An 18,763-nucleotide genomic window follows, 5' to 3' on the forward strand; every position below is an offset into this window, starting at 1 on the left:
GAGCAAAAAGGCATAGATTATGAAGAGACTTTTGCTCCCACTTATTGTATGAGTATTGAGCGTTTTCTATGTGCATTGGTAGCTCATTTTGGTTGGGATGTACATCAATTAGACAATGTTACTGCTTTCTTCAATGGTGACATTGGAGTAAGTTTACGTAACGCAACCTCGCAATTTGGTCAAGAAAGAACAAGAGGACAATATGCAGATGTAATTAGGCTTTGTATAGGTTGAAACAATCTCCTCGTGCCTGATATGAAAAAGCTGACACTCATTTGGTTAAACAAGGCTTTTGTAACAGTCCAACAGAAAGCACACTGTATGTAAAGCTCGAGGGTGATGTACTTTTCATTGTGGTTCTTTATGTAGATAACTTGCTGATCATTGGACCAAATGAGACATTGTTGAATGGTGGTATTGCCTTGTGTCAAAAAAGTTACATAGGGACTTTGCTATGTAAGTTTGGACTTGATTGCAAACCTATTGCCACTCCTATGAAAACAGGTTTGAAGTTGAGTCTCATTTATGTATGCAACACGAGGCCCAATATTCAATTTGCAGTCTCACACGTCAACAGATTTATGCATAGCCCAAGGTCTAAGCATTGGCAGGCTTTCAAGAGGATTTTTCGCTACCTTAGTGGTGCTTTACCTTATATGCTTATCCTTTGATTACATTTATATCACAATGCATAGAGGGCATCCCCCTCCCTTCCCCCATCTCCCCCTCTTGCTTAAGCAAACAATCTATACATATGTTTGGGAAAATTGTCTTCCATCATTGACACAAATTTGAAACATTATAACAAAACTATTTGTTACATTCTCCAACCAAATTGGCTCGACATGACAAAAAGGAGAACCAAGGATGAAGAACCAGGCAGTAAGAAATGGGACTGGAGTGTATGTGAGTATAGTTCAGAATATACAGAGCCCAAAGTGCCCGGACTCTGTTTTTAATCTCTGTTATATACACAGAATTACAACAAATACCAAATATACTAAGGTTTCAAACTCGCAATCTATATGTACCTAATAAGCTTCAATAAACTGTAATATTTGTCCGAGCAGAAAACAGAAAAATAAGCTACACTAGGGTGGGAGTACTAACTTTTGCACTAGAAATTTTCATCGTATTCAAGGTTTCGGTCCGTATGTAGAATACAACTAGCAGAAAATCTTATAAAAATTAATATCTGCCCAGCCAGAAAACTATAAGTACAATCTATAGTTGAAAAGAACATCTTTTGCACTCAAAACTTCCTCGTTTCCTGCTGTATACCTCGAGAACCAGATTTGAGCATCCTATACAAGCAGCAATTTACTGCCAGGACAATAATGAAAAAGAAAACTTGTCGACACTTTACAAGCTTTACACATGCCTTCGCCTGCCGCTGAAACCTTGGTAATAGACTGCAATGCACTCAAAAACTGCTCTAGAAGAACAGTTTCTTCCAAGGTCTCGTTGCTCTAAACCACCTTCTCCCAAGGGTTTCATTAGACCCTCGAACCTTTCCAAAGACAATGCTGCATGAGAGTTTGACGTGCTTGTGCCATCAAGTTCCCACCATTGCATGGCCTTGCCACTCGACAGCTCAGACTCTTTGTGACAGTGTACAACAACCATATGGGAGCTTTTCTTCTGAAAACCAGAAGTTGTAACTAAGCCCAGGTAGCTCGATCAGTTCACTTGTGCAACAAGTCATTGCAACTAAGCTCAAATAGCTCGAACAAACCTGAACAACGAGTCATTGTAAGCTCGCTCAAATAACTTGAACTGATCAAATTTCTCCCTTTCCATTTGTATCCATTTGTATCTATACCTTCATTAATCCGTTCGTGAATAGCGAATTTTCAGTAGCTTCTCCAGACACTACCGAGAAGTTGTCAAAGTATGGATAGTGGAAGCCTTCAGAAAATATGCATCTTTGAAGCTAACCAATCATCAATGTTGTGTTCAAACCAGCACAGCGATTTGATTGGTGAAAAGAAAAAATTTAAGCTTTTGGACTTGACACTTGAGTGATAGGCTTTTGCAATGGTTTTAAAGCTGCCATTATGTCCGCAAAAGAGGGACGAGCAGCTGGATCACTGAAACAACAAGGTCAATAAAGAGCTGTTGAGATCAATTTTGAGGGGAAGTCTAATAGAGCTTTTGAATGGACTAGATCAAGAAAATTCAATACTTTCTCAGCAAGCACAAACACTAAACATTTTATAACTACTGCACAATAATATTTCTACCTTTGCCAGCATTGCTGGATGATTCTCACGATAGCAGGGTCCATATTGTCTGGAATATCCAATGTTCTTTGTTGAAATCCAACAGCTCCAACAACCTGCATTGGATTCATACCGGCCCAAGGCTGCTGCAATGTGGCCAGCTCCCACAAAATAACTCCAAAGCTATACACATCGCACCTGCATGGAATTGTTCATCAGATTTGCACGTTAACTGTTGACTCACGTGCACTATAGAAGCACACGTGCACCCCAAGTGCATGTGTTGTATTGTGACAAAACACTAAAGCACCTGTAAGCGCAGCAGGCACGCATGCATGAAAGCACCCACATATACTACTGGAGGGAAACCCATAGGGAGTAAAATACAATGTAAACAAGGCCTGTAGCTGTTAGTATCACATAACCGCGCTTAGATTTTTTAGGGGGATCGCCTGTAATGTCAAAGGATTCCTGGAATATGCAACATCGTAATCAAACCTAAAGCAGCATGCAGGTGTGGGTACGCATTTGCAGGCTCATACATGCATGCGGACGTGCATACGTGCACACGTGCATGTGGCACACCCACAGCCGGAGCACACAGGTGAAGAACAAGGCCCCTCTTTACACACACAGAATTGTCCATGCTATCTTTCTTTACTCCGAAATAAAATAAAAAATAAAACAGCTCAAATATTCTCACGAGTCTACATACTTAACGTCCACTTTAGTTATTAACAAAAGATGAGCACTTACAAGGTCAGAAGCCTACAAAGAGGTCTTAAGATACTTACTTCTCATTAGAAGGCTCGTTCCGAAGCACTTCAGGTGCCATCCACTCGGGCTGCATTGCAGGGGGGGGACCACAGCTTAATAAATGTCAAGAAGCTGTGATAAGCAAAAGCTGATTGGCAATATGGCCTTACTGTTCCTGCTGTAGATTTCGAGGACAAAAACGTGCTATGTTTCTTACGAGAAAGACCAAAGTCACAAACCTGCAAATTCAGGAAATCCCAGACTTCAGAGACAATATCACCCCTGTCAAAGGTTCCCCAAAATAGTCAGGGAAGATGCTAATCTGACCTTCACTACCCAATTTTTGTCCACGAGAAGATTTGAGGACTTCAAGTCCCGATGCACAATGACTGGTGTGCTGTTATGGAGATAATTCATGCCTCTTGCCTATGTAAAGATAAAAGCATTGAGAGCCACATGCATAATTGTTTCCAAAAAACCAATCAAACAACATTACAAGAGAATTGACGCTTTTTGAACCCACTCACCACATCTAGAGCCATCCGCATCCGTCTCCTCTCATCTAGCTGATTGTTAGAGCGATGGATCAATCGATAGAGGCTTCCCCTGCAAGAAACAGGGCGTATTGCCAAGGTCAAAACAGAATTTGCAGAAAGGAATTTCTTAATATTTATAAACACTACCTGGGTAGGATCTCTGTAACAATAGACAGATTAGGAGCACGCATGACGGCTCCCATGAAAAGAACTACATTAGGATGGCGCATTCGTTTCATTAATTGAACCTGTGCACCAAAATAGAGACAGCAATTTGAAAATATTACACTTCATCATGAATGTATTGTGATTATGTACTTCCCTTTTTTACTGTTGAGAAACACACTTGTCATTTTTTTAAGAGGTCCGCACAAAGCAAGACCAAACTTCATGCAGCTCAAGAACCAATGCCGAGTCTTTATACAGACGCCTGTTTACAGTGAATGCCATGTTTTAATTCCATCCTCTTCTTCAATTCCCAAGCATACGTGAGAAATGTATTATACCTAGATGAATCCAGGAAAATTCCAGATTCACCCTTATAGGAAAGTGCAAGGTATAGACCCATGGTAGTCACCCACAAGACAATATAACCATCAGCTCCATCAAGCATAGTATTGACTAAATACCACGACATCCCCACTAACGTCGTCAATGACCAATAGTGCCTCTTCAAGCAGAGATGTCAACCTTTGCGACATAACCCACTTATAAATGGATAAAACCTTAACAATGCTCATTGGAACATTCTGTTCAAGAAACTTCAATGCCCTAACATATAAAACATGCACGGGACTGTTTTGAGCAGCTTACACTAGAAGCCAGAAACTTCACAAAATTCCAATTTTTGGTCATTTTGGTGTTTCCCCTTGAGGGTCAGCTCTACTGTGGGGGAGACCCACGGCAGGCTTGACAAGTGGCTGCTGTGATGGTCAAGTGTGAGAGCAGTGGTGCTGTGTTGTAGTGAAAACCCCCACAGATTCTAGCCCTCAATGTGATTTCAATAAAATCACAGTTGGATCCTAAAAAGATAAGTTGGATCTGACATTTTTCAAGGAAAATGCGACCACTCCCACCTATCCCTACCTAATTAGGGGCCCCCTTCTCCCCCACTCATTTCTCCATTCCTTAACACAGTTGAGGCATCATCTTGCTCCTCTATACAGCCTACCTCCTCTTCTATTAGAAAAATAATCTCTTCAACTTAATGAAGCAACAGCTAGTAATTATCAGTAGAAAATCAGCCCTACTATCTACCACAATCTCTGTTCTCTTGATACAAAAGAACATACTACCATACAAAGAACGTGAAACAAACATAATTTAAAACGTCTCAAACACTATTTACAGTTTGGCTTGCATAAAGAACAATTTAGGAAGACATGTTTTTTACAATTAACAAAAAAAATAAACTTATAAAATGTGGACATCTACATATATTCTCATAGATGAAGCACGTTGTAACTGACAGGCCACTGCTGGCGAGGCGATAAACTCACAGCAGACACACGAAAAGAAGTGAAAAGAGATGACACTTGAGCTTGAAAACGATCTGCAGTCGAGACACTAAGTGCCAAAGTTCCACTTCCAGCTGCAGTGGCCCCAAAGTCTGGTGCCCCTCAGTACTTCTTTTTATGTTGATAAGTCACACGATACAACTGCCGAGGAGTCACTTTGCAACTGTGCAACCACGCACTGATCTGCCATAAAGGATCCCCAAGGCACACTTTTATGGGCATCGTGGCCAAAAGCAACTGATACAAAAAGATGGGCACTTCCAAAAGCTGTCTGCTCTAAATCTGACGCCCAAAAGCTCTGCAAGTCAAATCCCCCTAGAAAAGCATTGCCACATCATCCGACTAAGAAAGGTCTACTTTCAAAGTCAAGAAGAAGACAAAAAAGCATTAGTTGATATGCTTTTTGAGATTCTACAGAGTCTCTCAAAAAAGGAGAAAGCAGAAGACAGAGAAGCAAACATAACCAAGGCACGAGTAAATTCAGTGTCTTGGGAGATATGGTCAAAGGGATTGGCAGAATTTCTTGAAGAGTCAAAAAGATTTAGAGAGGGGAAATGTGGAGCTCTAAGAAAGTTTGGACTGGAGAGGCACCACTTGGCAGATAGTTTTCAGTGGAAGAGATCTTGTCTTGGAATCGACATATGTGAGGAGTTTCTCTCTGTAGAGTATTCAGCCAGTGAGTCTAGTGCAGTGCATGTTGCACAAGGGGAGCAACTCCACTTGCCATAATAGATCAACTGGATTGAATAGGAAAGTTTTATGATTAATGACCTTTTAGAGTAATTATAGATATTGTGGCTGGCGGTGTTCTACCTAGAAACTTCTATGCATGGTTGCAATAAAGGATCTTTGCCCTTTCAAGTTTGCATGTTTTTTTGAGTATGTGAGAAATCTCAAGAACCTAGTGCATCAAGTGTTCTGTTTGGCTGAGATGGTGATCCTAGTGCATGAAAAACTATCTATGGATGAGATGGCTAGATGTTGATCAAGTGCATCAAGGGTTAAAAAAGGGTGAGATGACTCAATAGCCATTCTAGTGCATCAAGAATCCTAGATTCATGAGACAACTAGGTGGATGCTTTGCATCTGGATGTTCAGTGTAAACTATTTGGATGTAGGCTGTTATTGGAAATCCAATATGGATTAGGATGTGTGAGGATGCATACTTTGTGAATGTTGTGTTGTATGGGGGATGGTCTTTGGCATATCTACATGGAGTCCTTATCTACTTAAGATCATGATCATGATCATGTGTGTGTGTGTGTGTGTGTTGGGTTGAAGGGAAAAAAGGGGGGGGGGGGGGGCCATTGTCACAAGATTGTGACGTGACATGCCCAACCTAAAGCCTTTGGACACGAAATTACGATGGGCTGTGTTGATTCTGTTTTGAAAGAGTGATAAACTATGAAGTATTTTAAGTGATTCTCTCGTGTGTCGTGCCAGCTTTTCGACTTGGGGTGTCCAAGTGTGTTACAGTAATATCATAGCTTCATGCGTGTGCTTTACTCAAAGCATACCGATCCCACCAAAGAGCAGACAGAGCACTTTGGCGGTTCCAAAGTTTACAAGAAATTTGAGCAAAGAATCTGTGTGCCCCGACTCCGGACTTATTAGGCACTCCCACCTTTCGTACATCGCGCATCGGGCGCGCTCCCGTCTTCATCGCTCTGTCTTAAAGGGCATAAGCCATAAAGAACCCACGAGTACACATGGGTTTTCGCGGAGAATTTGACAGAGATAACTCCTCTCGATGGGCGGGTAAAGAAAAGTTGAAATCCAGCGCGGAAATTGAAGAAAAGAATACGGCAAATTTTCAGCATGAAAGTTTGCCAAAAGACCTTTAAAAATCTCTTCAATGGTTGAGAATTTAGAATTGACATAAACCAATCTTATATCCAACAACTCTGGAAAATTAGGAAATTTTCTCAATATGGGTGGAATAAATGTTTTTGGAAGCTCTTGTTATCTTTGTACAGATAACTAATAGGAGTGAGGAACATGCATATGAAAGCACTTGGAACCGGACATCGACTCTTTTGCAACGAGGTGAACCGTTTGCTTGAAAATTTGTCTGTTTTGCAGGTGAAATCGAGGATGACATGGCAAGGAATTTGTATCCGAAAGCAATCGGGAGCAACGGTAGCTCGGGAATGAATCTGCCGATTCAAGATAAGAATCGTGAATTTTGTTTGAAATTAAATTGAATGATGATGATGGTACCTCATGATTCCCATATGAACGAGATGACTGGATATTGTGGTGAGCGCATCAAGAGTTAGTACGGGATGAGATGGCTACACAAGGATCTAGATGCATCGAGACTTCTGGACGGATGAGATGACTAGACTAAATGATTGAAACATTGTGTTCAATATGAGCTAAATGTGTGATTTGCGAACAACATGTGTCACTATTGTGACTATGTTGCAGTATTACATCTACTCCTAGTTGCAGATACGCAAAGTGCCATGCCAAGGAGAACCCCTACGCTAAGATGGTCACAACCCTTCGCTCAAGAGACATGCCTCTTCGCAAAAAGCCATACTCCTTCGACGATTGGTCACACCCCTTCGCTCTATGGTTGCGTCTCTTCGTCCAATGGTTGCAGCTCTTCGCCGAAAGGATCTCTCTTTACGTCTAAAGTCGCGTCTCTTCACCATGAGACGTGTCTTTTCATTTGTGTCTCTTCGTCTCCTATATAAGGAGCCTATTGTACTCCGTTTTCAAGCATTCATTCAATCAATCAAACACACATTCAGTGTCTTGAGTCTCAGTTTCATCTTAAGTATGAAGTTTTAAGTCTTAACTATAGGATTAGAACCACTAATCCTCACAGTGGTATCAAAGCAAAGTTTTTCATGGGACTCGAAGGTTGTGAGCCTCTCACCCTCACCGCTACCCTTTCCCGGAGTTGTATGGAAGCAGAAGAAAGGTGGTACAGATGTGCATGCAAGCATGAGATAACTCACCTCTAGTTTTATTCTCCTCTTACTGCAATAGATAGTAGACAGATGTGTGTGTGCACGCGTACCAGTGAACAAGTAATGTTGGTGATTTGTTATGTGCCCGCACCCTTTCCCAGCATCGCTCCAGTGCTCGCACCCTTTTCTGGCGGCGTGCCTTTTCAGTGTGCACATCCCTTCCCAAGCGATTTGGCCCCTTTGCGCATCCTTTTACAGAACGCTACAACGCTGGGCTGAAATCGCATGGCTGTCCCTTCGTCAAATATTCAACGCTGGAAATTTTTAATGATGCTCAGAAGAAGAAACTTGATGTTAAACTGCTCGAGCCCTATAATGGTCGCCGCAACAAGCGCGTGACCAATGGCTGTTCAAAATGGAGGTTTACTTATCAAACACAGATTTGGTCGAGAGTAAAAAAGTTGCACTTGCTAATTCTCTGCTCAAAGACAGCATTTCTTTGGTAGCAATGACAGGTTGCGGATGGTAAACACACACCTTCTTGGGATAAATTCCGGCATGCTATTCGCAAGGCGTTCGAATCTGCCAATGCAGATTTTCATGCCCAATCCTCTCTTCGCCGCCTGAGTCGGACAGGTTCCTTGGCCGCGTACATCATAGAGTTTCAAAGGCTAACTCTGGAGATAGAGACCCTTAGTCCCTCTGATAAACTTCAGAGCTTTATCAACGGACTCGAACCCAACATGAAGGACGATGTGCACAAATACCACCTTGGATGCGGCAATTGCCTATGTGGAGCATCTTGGCGATAATCGGCGCCCTACACAGAATTTTTTCCTTGGTGATAGATGTTAGGTTAAAGGCCCTAAATGACCTCTATTGTATATTTTTATACACATTTTTTTAAGTCACTTATAATAAAAGTGGGAAAGCCCAAAAACTCACTAATTGAGTTTTCCCCAAACCATACTCTCTCTCTCTCTCTCTCTCTCTCTCTCTCTCTCTCTCTCTCTCTCTCTCTCTCTCTCTCTCTCTCTGCCTCCATCCCTAGCGCTTCTTCTCTGCTGCACTGTGCCTCCTGCTTCATGCTCCAATCCTGCACTACATCGCAACGTGCACCTACCGGTACCCTCTGCTTCGCGCTTTCAACTGGTATCAGAGCCCTAGGGTTTCACATTGAACCTGGATAAAAATTTTAAAGTCATCTCTGTCTCTCTGTTTCGATCCCTAGCGCTTCTTCTCTGTTGCACTGTGACTTTTGCTTTTTGCCCCAATCCTGCACTACATCACGACGCACGGTACCCTCTGCTTCGCGCTTTCAATAGATCTTCAAACAGCGCTCGCTTGTCACAGCGCGATCGCAGAGAACAATATAGCGAAAGTCAGCGGCAACGTCAATCTCAGTTCAGACAACAAGCCACAGCACCTTATTCAACTTCAAGGTTCTACTCTCAAAATCGACAATCTCAATGCAAATCTTCCTCACATATTCCTCCACTTGATCGTGGTAAAGGATGTGACTTTTCTCTTCGTCAAATGCATCTTCGACTTCAAAGAAGGATGGACTATGTACAATTTGCGGTGGTGACCATAGATAGTATCAATGTCCAAAGAGACCAAATTCGTCTAATTTGAAAAGAAATTCCAACGCGGAAACATCATCAAATTTTGAACAACCAACTTTTGCTCAACATAAAGGAAAATCAGCGGTCAACACAATTCATGTCTCGACGGATACGACTATTCTTATGAAGCATGCTCATTGTGATTCTTCAGTTTTGGAGTGTCTCTCAAAGCAAGTTTTAAGTCTTCTTGGAACTCTCAATGGTCGCTCCATTAACATTTTGGTGGACAGCGGATGCTCGAATAATTTCGTCAATACTCAAATAGCTCAATAGCTTAGCTTGCCAACTAAGAAGACATCTCACTTATATGATGTGGAATTAGCAGATAGTGCTACGGCGGTTCTAAGTGAAATTCAAGAACTATCCAGCATTGGATGCGAAGTGGACGGAGAAGCAAGACCTAGCAAACACTCCTCTAAATTTGGAACTTTATCTTGAGGCTTTCGGTCTAGCTGTGTCTATTCCGAGAGATCCCGCAGATCAGCAAGGTTGTATCTAGTGTAGATGGGACTGCACAAAAGGGGAGTTACTGATTTGTGTCTTCTAGTGCGACGGTACTTAGAGTCACTGTCTACTGAATTGGTTAATCGCTTATGTCTGATTTTGCAAGCGTAATCGAGGACGATTACAATTTTTTCAAGAGGGGGGTATGTCACAAACTGATGATGTGGCAGAGCTGTACGGAATCCCGTCTTTTACGTTGAATTGATGACATGGCAGAGCTGTGCGGAATCCCGCATTTTACGTTGACATGCTGACGTGGCAACTGTACGAACACCCGGATTTCACGCTAACAGGTACTAACGTGGCAGTGTACAGATTTCCACGCTGTGCGTTGGCAGCTTTTGGGCAAGATGATTTTGGTCCCGATGCTTTTGAGTTTGAAGTTTTTCATGTACTGTTTTTGAGAGGTCACGGGCCTTTAAATATGAACCTAGGGCCACTCTTCCACTCAGATTATTGACGAGCACTGAGCAGAGAGGGCTTGCGGAATTTGTACTTTTCCTCAAGCATTCGTCAGGCTTTGGGATCATTGGGATTGGAACTACGCCGAGCCGTGTCGTCTCTCACTAAATTGTGATTTAAGTATTACGTGATTCTCTCGTGTGTCGTGTCAGATTCTCAAATTGGGGTGTCCCAAGTCTGTTACACACACACACAGAGTCTCACAAAATCAAAAGCACAAGTTTACTTTATTCACATTTAACTCAATTTCTAAAATGTAGAGGTGAGAGAAAAATTGATGATAATTAAGGGGAGAGAGCGAGAATGCGACACAATACTGGGAACTTGAAGATAAGCTCGTCCCCCCTTTTGACGACTTACTCAAATTTATTGGGAAAGTTCATTTATGAGCACATAAACGGAGAGGGAATTTATATAATCCCCCCCTCCCCTCTTTTGGTTCTGATGTCTAAGAAAGGAAAATGACTCCTTCCCTACTATGAGAGAAAATCTCCTCTATGGTCTTCTATTCTGTCCATGGACATGCCTATGGTCCAAAGAAGAATCTAATTCCCACAAAGACTTCGCAACTGAATGGTACTGTTTATGGCTGAGTCTTTCTGGTGTTGCTTCTTCAATATGGGATCTCTTCTCCACTTTTCAAGAGCTGACATTTCTTTGGGCACCAAGCTGTTGCGATCAATTTCTCCATAGTTGAGCTTCTTCGCATCAAGTTCTTTCAAATCTTTAAGTTTCTTGCGAGGAAGGGGTGTTCTGGTGCATCTCTCGTGAGAGAGAGTGCACACACGCACTTCCTTGGCTCTCTTAACTCTCATGAGAGAGGTTGTAGAGAGGGAGAGTCACTCTGCAAAGAAGAGGAGCAAACACTGAAGGAGTTGCGGTCTGAAAATTTAAAGGAGAAAGAGAGGATCAATTTTTGGTAAGAGATATGTTGGCATGGGTAAGGGATGGGCGAGGAGAGCATGTGTGGGAAGTGGAAAGGTATAGGGCAGATAGAGAGAGAGAGAGAGAGAGAGAGAGAGAGAGAGAGAGAGAGAGAGAGAGAGAGGCAATTCAATTTCAGCCCACGTTTTGTTTTCTCAAAAATCCACCATGCCACATTAGTGTTTTGACCTTTTTTCTTATGTGAGAAGCCTTTAGGCTGTTCACACTTGCTGGGCACTTGATAATTTAATAATCCTAACCCCTGCCCCCCAAACGTTGTGCCCATCATGCAAGCCCTTTAAATTGATAGATTCTAGAACTCTTCGACCTTTCTGGCTCAATGCATGCCTGAATGGGTCAGTCTGTTTCTTGGGAGCTTTACGGCAGCAGTGTCCAGCTTGTCTGAACATTATCCAAACCATGGAAAAACTTGTTTTAAACATTTAAACTGAGGACTAAGGACACCATCTTTGCTTATGTGCTTGTTCCTAGTGTACTCTACACTGCATCCGGCTATACATGAACTGCTCTACTGTCCAAACTCTAAAAATTATGGAGCAAATAACTCACATCAAGAATTTAAAAATATCAATGGGTCCAAAATAATTCATTTGTGCACAAAAATAATCACCTTTCAACTATGACTAAATTGATTGATTGATTGAGAGAAATGAAATGAAATGAAAAGTTCTATTAACGTCTTTAAAAGGCCAAAATGACCTATGAGACCAATCTGTTACAAAATGGTGAATCTAATACCATGTCTGGGTACAAAAGAACTAGATACTACTGCTCTTCTAGCGAGTCAAGATGCCTTATTCGGGAAGGGCTTGCATACGTTCCTGTATGTTGCATTTCGTGCATTGTTACCAACTGGCCACCGAAGAAGCAGGTGCCTCGCAGGTCCAGAACTTCCAGGGACTACTAGAATCCATCCGCATCTGCACTCTGGATATCAAGAGTATGGCCCTAATCCTCTGCCGTAGTCTCTGTTGATGTTGTGTAGCCCCTCTCCTCTCAATGTGGGCCGAGCTCTGCAATGATGACTGCTCCTCTGGCTGTCCCATATCTAGTGAAAAGAAATCTGTAATCTGTCTCTGGGATTGTCTCTCTCTATCTCTCCCTAGTAAAGTGTCTCTATATCTGTGTAACTCAAGTAGATATAGCCCAAGACATCTTTGATCCTCATAACTCATGAACCTAGAGAAAGGACCGAAACCCTCTCTGAATAAGCAATGGAAACGGCCCCGTATCTCATAGTACACTGTGCAATGACATATGTAATGTATAAAAGCTTGGAGAGGTGTAGTAAACTGGCCGATCCAAGGTTTAGACTGCTCGCTGCTGCTGCACGCTCCCCCCCCCCCCCCCCCCTGCGCCATCGCTCCCCCTCACCCCCCTTCTCCTTCTAAACCTCGCCCTGCCCTCAGCCACCCCCGCGCCCCCCCCCCCCCCCCCCCCCCCCCCCCCCCCCCCCCCCCCCCCCCCCCCCCCCCCCCCCCCCCCCCCCCCCCCCCCCCCCCCCCCCCCCCCCCCCCCCCCCCCCCCCCCCCCCCCCCCCCCCCCCCCCCCCCCCCGCAGCCTTCTGTACCCGTGCTCGCCTCCTTTTCCTTCCCTCCATCACCCCCCCTTTTTCTGCGCCTGGCTCTGCAACACCTTTTCTTCGGACAAGTGTTCGGCGTTCTCGGCTGCAGATTGTTCTTCTCCGTCCGCTTCTTCGACTCAGCAGTAGACACAGATGGAGGCTCCAGCTCCGCCACAGAGGGACTCGCCTGAAGCCCCCTCGCCCGACCCCGCTAAGCCCACCATTCGACTTGCACTTTCGCCGACAGAGCAAGCGAGCCTTGCCGCAGAGGTAGAGCGCTTGCAGGCGACTTCTGTCATCTGCAAGGTTCTCGGCACCCGTCCTAGCAGAGGAGAGCTGCGAGACCTTCTCCAGGCCCGCCTTCTCGCAGAGGTGGGCAAGATTTTGGATGTCCAGATCCTCGGACGGGGGTACTACCAGATCGAGTTCGAGACTTCCCAGATGGCCTCCAAGGTCATAGCTATGAGTCCACTGGCTATCCGAGCATCACGCGCCCACTTTCGACAGTGGCGACACGGTTTTGACCCGACTTCGGATGTGCTAGTAGAGGAGGCAGACATCCCCATCTCAGTCTGCTTTCCGGGTTTACGGAGGGAGTACCTTCCTCTGCTCTCCAGGATTGGCTCCGCCATCGGGACTGTTCTGGAGACACCTCGTACGGCAGCATCAGTAGCTCCCAAGGCGGCCGGCATCCCTTCAGTTCGACTTTTGGTCAGAGATACCCACACGCTCCCGGAGGTCATCCTTCTGCCTCGGGTGAGTGGGGGTTGGTTTAGGCAGAGTGTGGAGTACTCGAGTCTCCCGAACCAATGCTTCATTTGCAGACAGATGGGCCACCTAGCGAAGGCCTGTCCACGGAGGAGGCCACGACCTGCACCTCAGCCTCAGCCCCAGCCTGCCAAGGCTGGGCCACAGCCTCAGCCAGCGACAGCGCACAGATTCTGAGCCACCCTCCGAGCCTGGGGCTCCAGCAGAGGAGGGGTGGCAGCAGAGGAGGGGTGGCAGCAGGCCCGTGGCCGTCGACGCCAGGGGCCACAGCGACAGCCTGGCACTCAGAGTGGCCCTCAGGTGCCTACTCAGCAGCAGTGGGTTCCCACGGGGAACCGCTTTGGTCCTCTTGAGCAGGAGGAGTCCCCTACGCCAGACTCAGTGGTGGGATGGTTGCATACCACATGGGAGAACTTGGAGTTACAGATTTGCTGCAGACTTTGTGGCCACTGGCAAAGTTGGCGGTGACACCCCCAGACTCAGCAGGATGTAGGCACATTGTGGTGTAACTTTTTGTTGATACACAGTGTTTGCCTTGCTATGTATACATACATGAGGACTCCTGGACAGAGGAGGTTGCTTTACGCACGGCTCGCTCTGCTTGGGCTTGGGTCAGGCACTCACTACAGGCTCGCCTATCTAGAGGACGCTCGGATGCGGATTACTCCCCATCCAAGCCTGCCTCGAAGATAGCCCGTCTTGCTGCTGCGGCAGCATCTGTTCTCTCTCGCTCCCCATGAGGATCGCCTTGTGGAACGTGCAGGGATTAGGTGGGCCCCAGTTTCAACGACAGCGGGGCCGATTGCGTCAGGAGCTTCAGCGTTGCCTTGTGGGAGGAGAGATTGATCTCCTTATAATTCAGGAGCACCATTTGTCTGGGAGCCGCATTCGGCGATGTGGTCATATTTTGCGTGGACGTTATGATACCTTTTGGTCAGCTGCTTTTGGACCTGGAGGCATCTAGGGTGAGGTATGTATGACTATTGCGGACTCATTGCAGCAGGCCATTGTGGGCAGAGGGATTATTGTGCCAGGCAGGGCTCAGTGGATTACTGTGCAGGTTCACGGTGGCCTTGTGGGCTTCCTGAACATCTATGCGCCCAATGTGGCGAGTGCTCGTGCAGAGTTTTGGTCACAGATTGTTGAGTCTTTGCCACAGGTTGACCATTGGTGTGTAGGAGGGGACTTCAACATGTTGGAGGACCCCTCTGACAAGATCGGAGGCAGCCATGCTACTATGCACGGAGTCGCGTTAGCAGCTTGGGAGAGGTTGTGTATGACTTTGAGGGTCTCGGATACATGGCAGCATTCTGGCTTTGTAAATTGTGAGGCCTCCATAGAGTCTTGCCTTCTCTAGATCAGACTGCAAAGTGGGAGGAGTGAATCTATCGCGGATAGATCGCTTCTACACTAGTGACCACTTCAGTGACTTGGGGGGATCAGTGGGCATCCTGGCAGGGACATCCTTCTCGGACCATGCACCAGTGATCCTCACAGTGGCAGACAGGCAGAGGAGTGGGAGCACGATGCTTCGCATCCCAGAGCGGGTCTTGTTGGACACAGCACTCAGAGGGAGGGTAGAGGCTCTTTGGACAGAGGGCATGGACAGCCACGCTCTACCGGCAGACAGAGTGGCCTTAGGCCTAGCTCAGCTTAGCCACTTTTTTCTCCAAAAGTCTTTGGCTCGACGGGCTGCAGCGAGAGAGGTGGAGCAGCGTCTCAGACGAGGCATTGCTTCACTACAGAGGATGCAGGAGCAGCAGCCAGACGGTCCATGGTTGGAGGAGCAGTTACAGCAGGCTCGAAAGGAGCTTGCTTGCACAGAGGAGAGGCGCCATGAGTTTGCCTTTCACCGACAGGCATCTCAGTGGACTCAGGTAGGTGACAGAGTGACAGGTGTTTTTTCTGAGACAGTAGAACCTCGGCACTCGCATGCCAAGGTCAATCAGCTGAGGAGACCCGATGGGTCACTTGCTTGTGAGCCTGAGGATATGCGTGCAGTTGCTACTGACTTTTACCGTGAGCTACTGTCGGCTGAGCCCCAGTCAGAGAGACACGATGCATGCAGGGAGCAGGTTTGGGCGCAGATGCCTTGTCTTGTGACTGAGGAGATGCGCCAGAGGCTGGAGATACCTCTTCATCTTGAGGACCTGCGCACGGCTCTTAGGGCCCTTCCTCGTGGTAGCTGTCCAGGTGAGGATGGGCTGACTCCCAGCTTCTTCTTGGAGTACTGGGACTTGCTTGGCCCAGATCTTTGTAGTGCCTTTCAGTACATTCTGCACACAGGAGTGATGCCGGATAGCATGAGTGAGGGCATGATTTACCTCATTCCAAAGGAGGGTGGCTCCTTGGATGAGATTCGTCAGTGGCGCCCCATCACCATCCTCAACTCAGCCTACAAAATTCTTGCCAAGGCTCTGAGTTTGAGGATTCAGCCACTTTTGGAGAGCCTTATACATGGGACTCAGACAGGTTTTGTCAAGGAACGCAGTATCCTTGACAACATCTTCACTTTCTGGGAGGCTTCTGCCTTGGCACGGCTCCGTGGGGAGGACCTTGTGATTCTTCTTCTCGATTTTGAGAAGGCATACGACAGAGTTGATTGGGACTTTCTAGAGGGCACGCTTCGCAGGATGGGCTTTTCAGATGCTTGGATCAGAGGGGTGTCAGCTTTGTACAGATAGGCTCACAGTCGGGTGCTTTTGGCAGGAGGTAGAGGTGAGCGGTTCATTCTCACACGCTCGGTCAGACAGGGGTGTTCTCTTGCCCCCTTTCTCTTTCTGTTCTATGCGGAGGCCTTGAGAAAATTTTTGGTGTCACAGCAGGTTGGTTTGAGGGGCTTAGCACTCCCTATACGGGGAGATGAGCTTCTGGACGCTGAGTTTGCCGACGACTCAGCCTCGTACTTAAGAGGGCCAGGAGGCCAATTTACACAGGTGTGGGCAGCTCTAGAGACCTTCTGCTGTGCATCGGGCGCACTGATCAACTGGAGAAAGACAGTGGCTTTCTCGGTTGGCAGTGCTCCTGTGCCAGAGTGGATGCCACGAGAGGGTTTCAGGTGGATTCCTCCAGGGACTGCAGTTCGATACTTGGGTTGTCAGGTTGGTTTGGATTTGTCCCCCGAGCAACAGATTGCTCCTCTTCTCCTGTCCATGGGGAGAAAGCTGTTACACTGGAGCTCAGCACGACTTTCGCTGGCTGGTAGAGTAGTAGTTGCCAACCAGGTGTTGTTGGCAACTATGTGGTACATCACTTCTTGCTGGATCTTCTCGAGTTCTTGTATCAGCCAGGTAGAGAGGCTGATCAGGAACTTCCTTTGGTCAGGTCGCGACACTTAGGTTGCTCGAGCCAAGGTGGCTTGGTCGGTCATCACACTCCCTTGTTCTCAGGGAGGGCTTGGGATCATTGATCCAGCACAGCAGAGCAGAGCCCTTCTTGGGAAGTTCGTCGTCAAAGGACTTCTTCCAGGCGAGGAGCCCTGGAAAGAGTTCTTGCTACAGAGGCTTCGTGCCAAGGTGCCTCAGTCAGGAGGCCCTTGGCAACCTTCGACCAGATGGATCTTTACAGAGTTGCGCCGAGTTGGTTTGAGCAGGAGACTGGAGGACCGATTCGCTGTGAGTTTGCTTCGCTCTTGGGAGCTCTTACGGCGTGGCCTAGAGCAGAGACAGCCGACATGCACGGAGGAGCGCCTACGACAGCCCCTCGTCTGGAACCCCATGGTTAGCACTCAGAGAGGCCACTTGGTTGGGAGTAGGCCTCATGTTTCTTGGGGTCCCATGGCAGCAGGTCCAGCGCGCTCTCTAGGTGACTGGCTAGAGTTCACAGCATAGTTACAAGGGACGGGGGGGACGGGCCCTAGGGCCGGGGAACGGCCGTAACCGGGCCGGGAACGGCTGGGAACGTCGAGGGACGGACGGAAAACGGGCCGGACGGGCAAGTCGCAGGGGGGACGGACCGGGGACGGACGGGGACGGTAGGGGTCGGCCGGGGTCGGATTCAAAAAAGTGACCGTTTTTTACCGTTTGCAACGGCTCTGTGCAGCCCCAACTGCCATATTTTTTAAGCCTTGGCCCTTGGGAGGCTATAAAAGGCTCCCTTGGGCCTCTTAATACTCATAGTCTCAATGCTCAATGCTCATTCCATTTCCCTCAAGCTCAAGGCTCAAGCTCATTCCATTTCCCTCAAGCTCAAGGCTCAAGTTTGAACTTTGAAGCTCTCCTCTCCCTCTTCTACCCACTTTGAAGCTCTCCTTTACTCTCTCTCCACACAAGCTCTCCTCTAACCCTTCTAACTTCTAAGCTCTACTCTCTCGAGTCTCTCCACCATCATGTCATCTCAAGCCAACTCCACTTCTCAAGCCGCTTCTTCTCGAAGGAGGCCCACCGTGCAAACGTGGTCGTGGTGGGATGAAGTCGACTTTAGCTCGCGTGGCAAAGGTGGCGGTGCAAGACCATGGACGTGCAAGCTATGTCCATACAAGAGATCGGGTGGTTCAAACAAAGTGCGAGCCCATCTTCTTCATGAACCCGGTCACGAGGTGAAGTTTTGCCCTCATGTAGCTCCCGAGAAGAGGTTGGATCTTCTTGAGAAACTCACGGTGTATGAGGTTGCGGAAGCGGCCAAGAGGCGCCGTTTTGTTGCCGTTGATCCCTCCGCCACGGCGACACCGCGAGAGCAAAGGGAAGCCAACCTTGACGACATCTCTCGAACCTTCAAGAGCCATGGATCTACACCGTCCTCTTCCCTTCCGCATCGCCAAACCACTCTCAACGAAAATTGGAATCCTAAATTGAACGAAGAGGTAGATAGGTCGGTTGCCTGATTCTTCTTCCACGACCACATTGCCTTCCATGCTTCGCGATGAGTTTCCCTTGGCATATGCACATTGCAATCTTCCATTTTGTATTCATAATGGGTTATAATTTCTCGATTCTCCATACTAA

At 46.8% G+C, this 18,763-nt stretch overlaps 1 protein-coding gene across 3 annotated transcripts in view; it reads right to left on the reverse strand.

The window, feature by feature from the left end:
* Positions 1–1,110: 1,110 nt before the first annotated feature.
* Positions 1,111–18,763, reverse strand: part of LOC147444761 (putative serine/threonine-protein kinase SIS8) — a 107,877-nt gene continuing 90,224 nt past the window's right edge. Inside the window, exons 7-15 of one of the 3 annotated variants that reach the window (XM_086527294.1) lie at positions 3,662–3,762; positions 3,506–3,584; positions 3,306–3,404; positions 3,149–3,217; positions 3,017–3,066; positions 2,244–2,420; positions 2,011–2,090; positions 1,823–1,908; positions 1,111–1,735 (exon numbers count right to left, since the gene is read on the reverse strand). In XM_086527294.1, the coding sequence (XP_086383420.1) occupies positions 1,595–1,735; positions 1,823–1,908; positions 2,011–2,090; positions 2,244–2,420; positions 3,017–3,066; positions 3,149–3,217; positions 3,306–3,404; positions 3,506–3,584; positions 3,662–3,762 (882 nt within the window). In that variant the 3' untranslated portion in view covers positions 1,111–1,594. Of the gene's footprint in view, positions 2,091–2,243; positions 2,421–3,016; positions 3,067–3,148; positions 3,218–3,305; positions 3,405–3,505; positions 3,585–3,661; positions 3,763–18,763 lie in introns of all 3 variants that reach the window. The other 2 variants (XR_015190068.1, XM_086527293.1) reach the window with 2 other exon arrangements.

Source organism: Adiantum capillus-veneris, chromosome 13, assembly GCF_014529385.1.
Source record: "Adiantum capillus-veneris isolate H3 chromosome 13, ASM1452938v2, whole genome shotgun sequence".
Classification (NCBI taxonomy): domain Eukaryota; kingdom Viridiplantae; phylum Streptophyta; class Polypodiopsida; order Polypodiales; family Pteridaceae; genus Adiantum; species Adiantum capillus-veneris.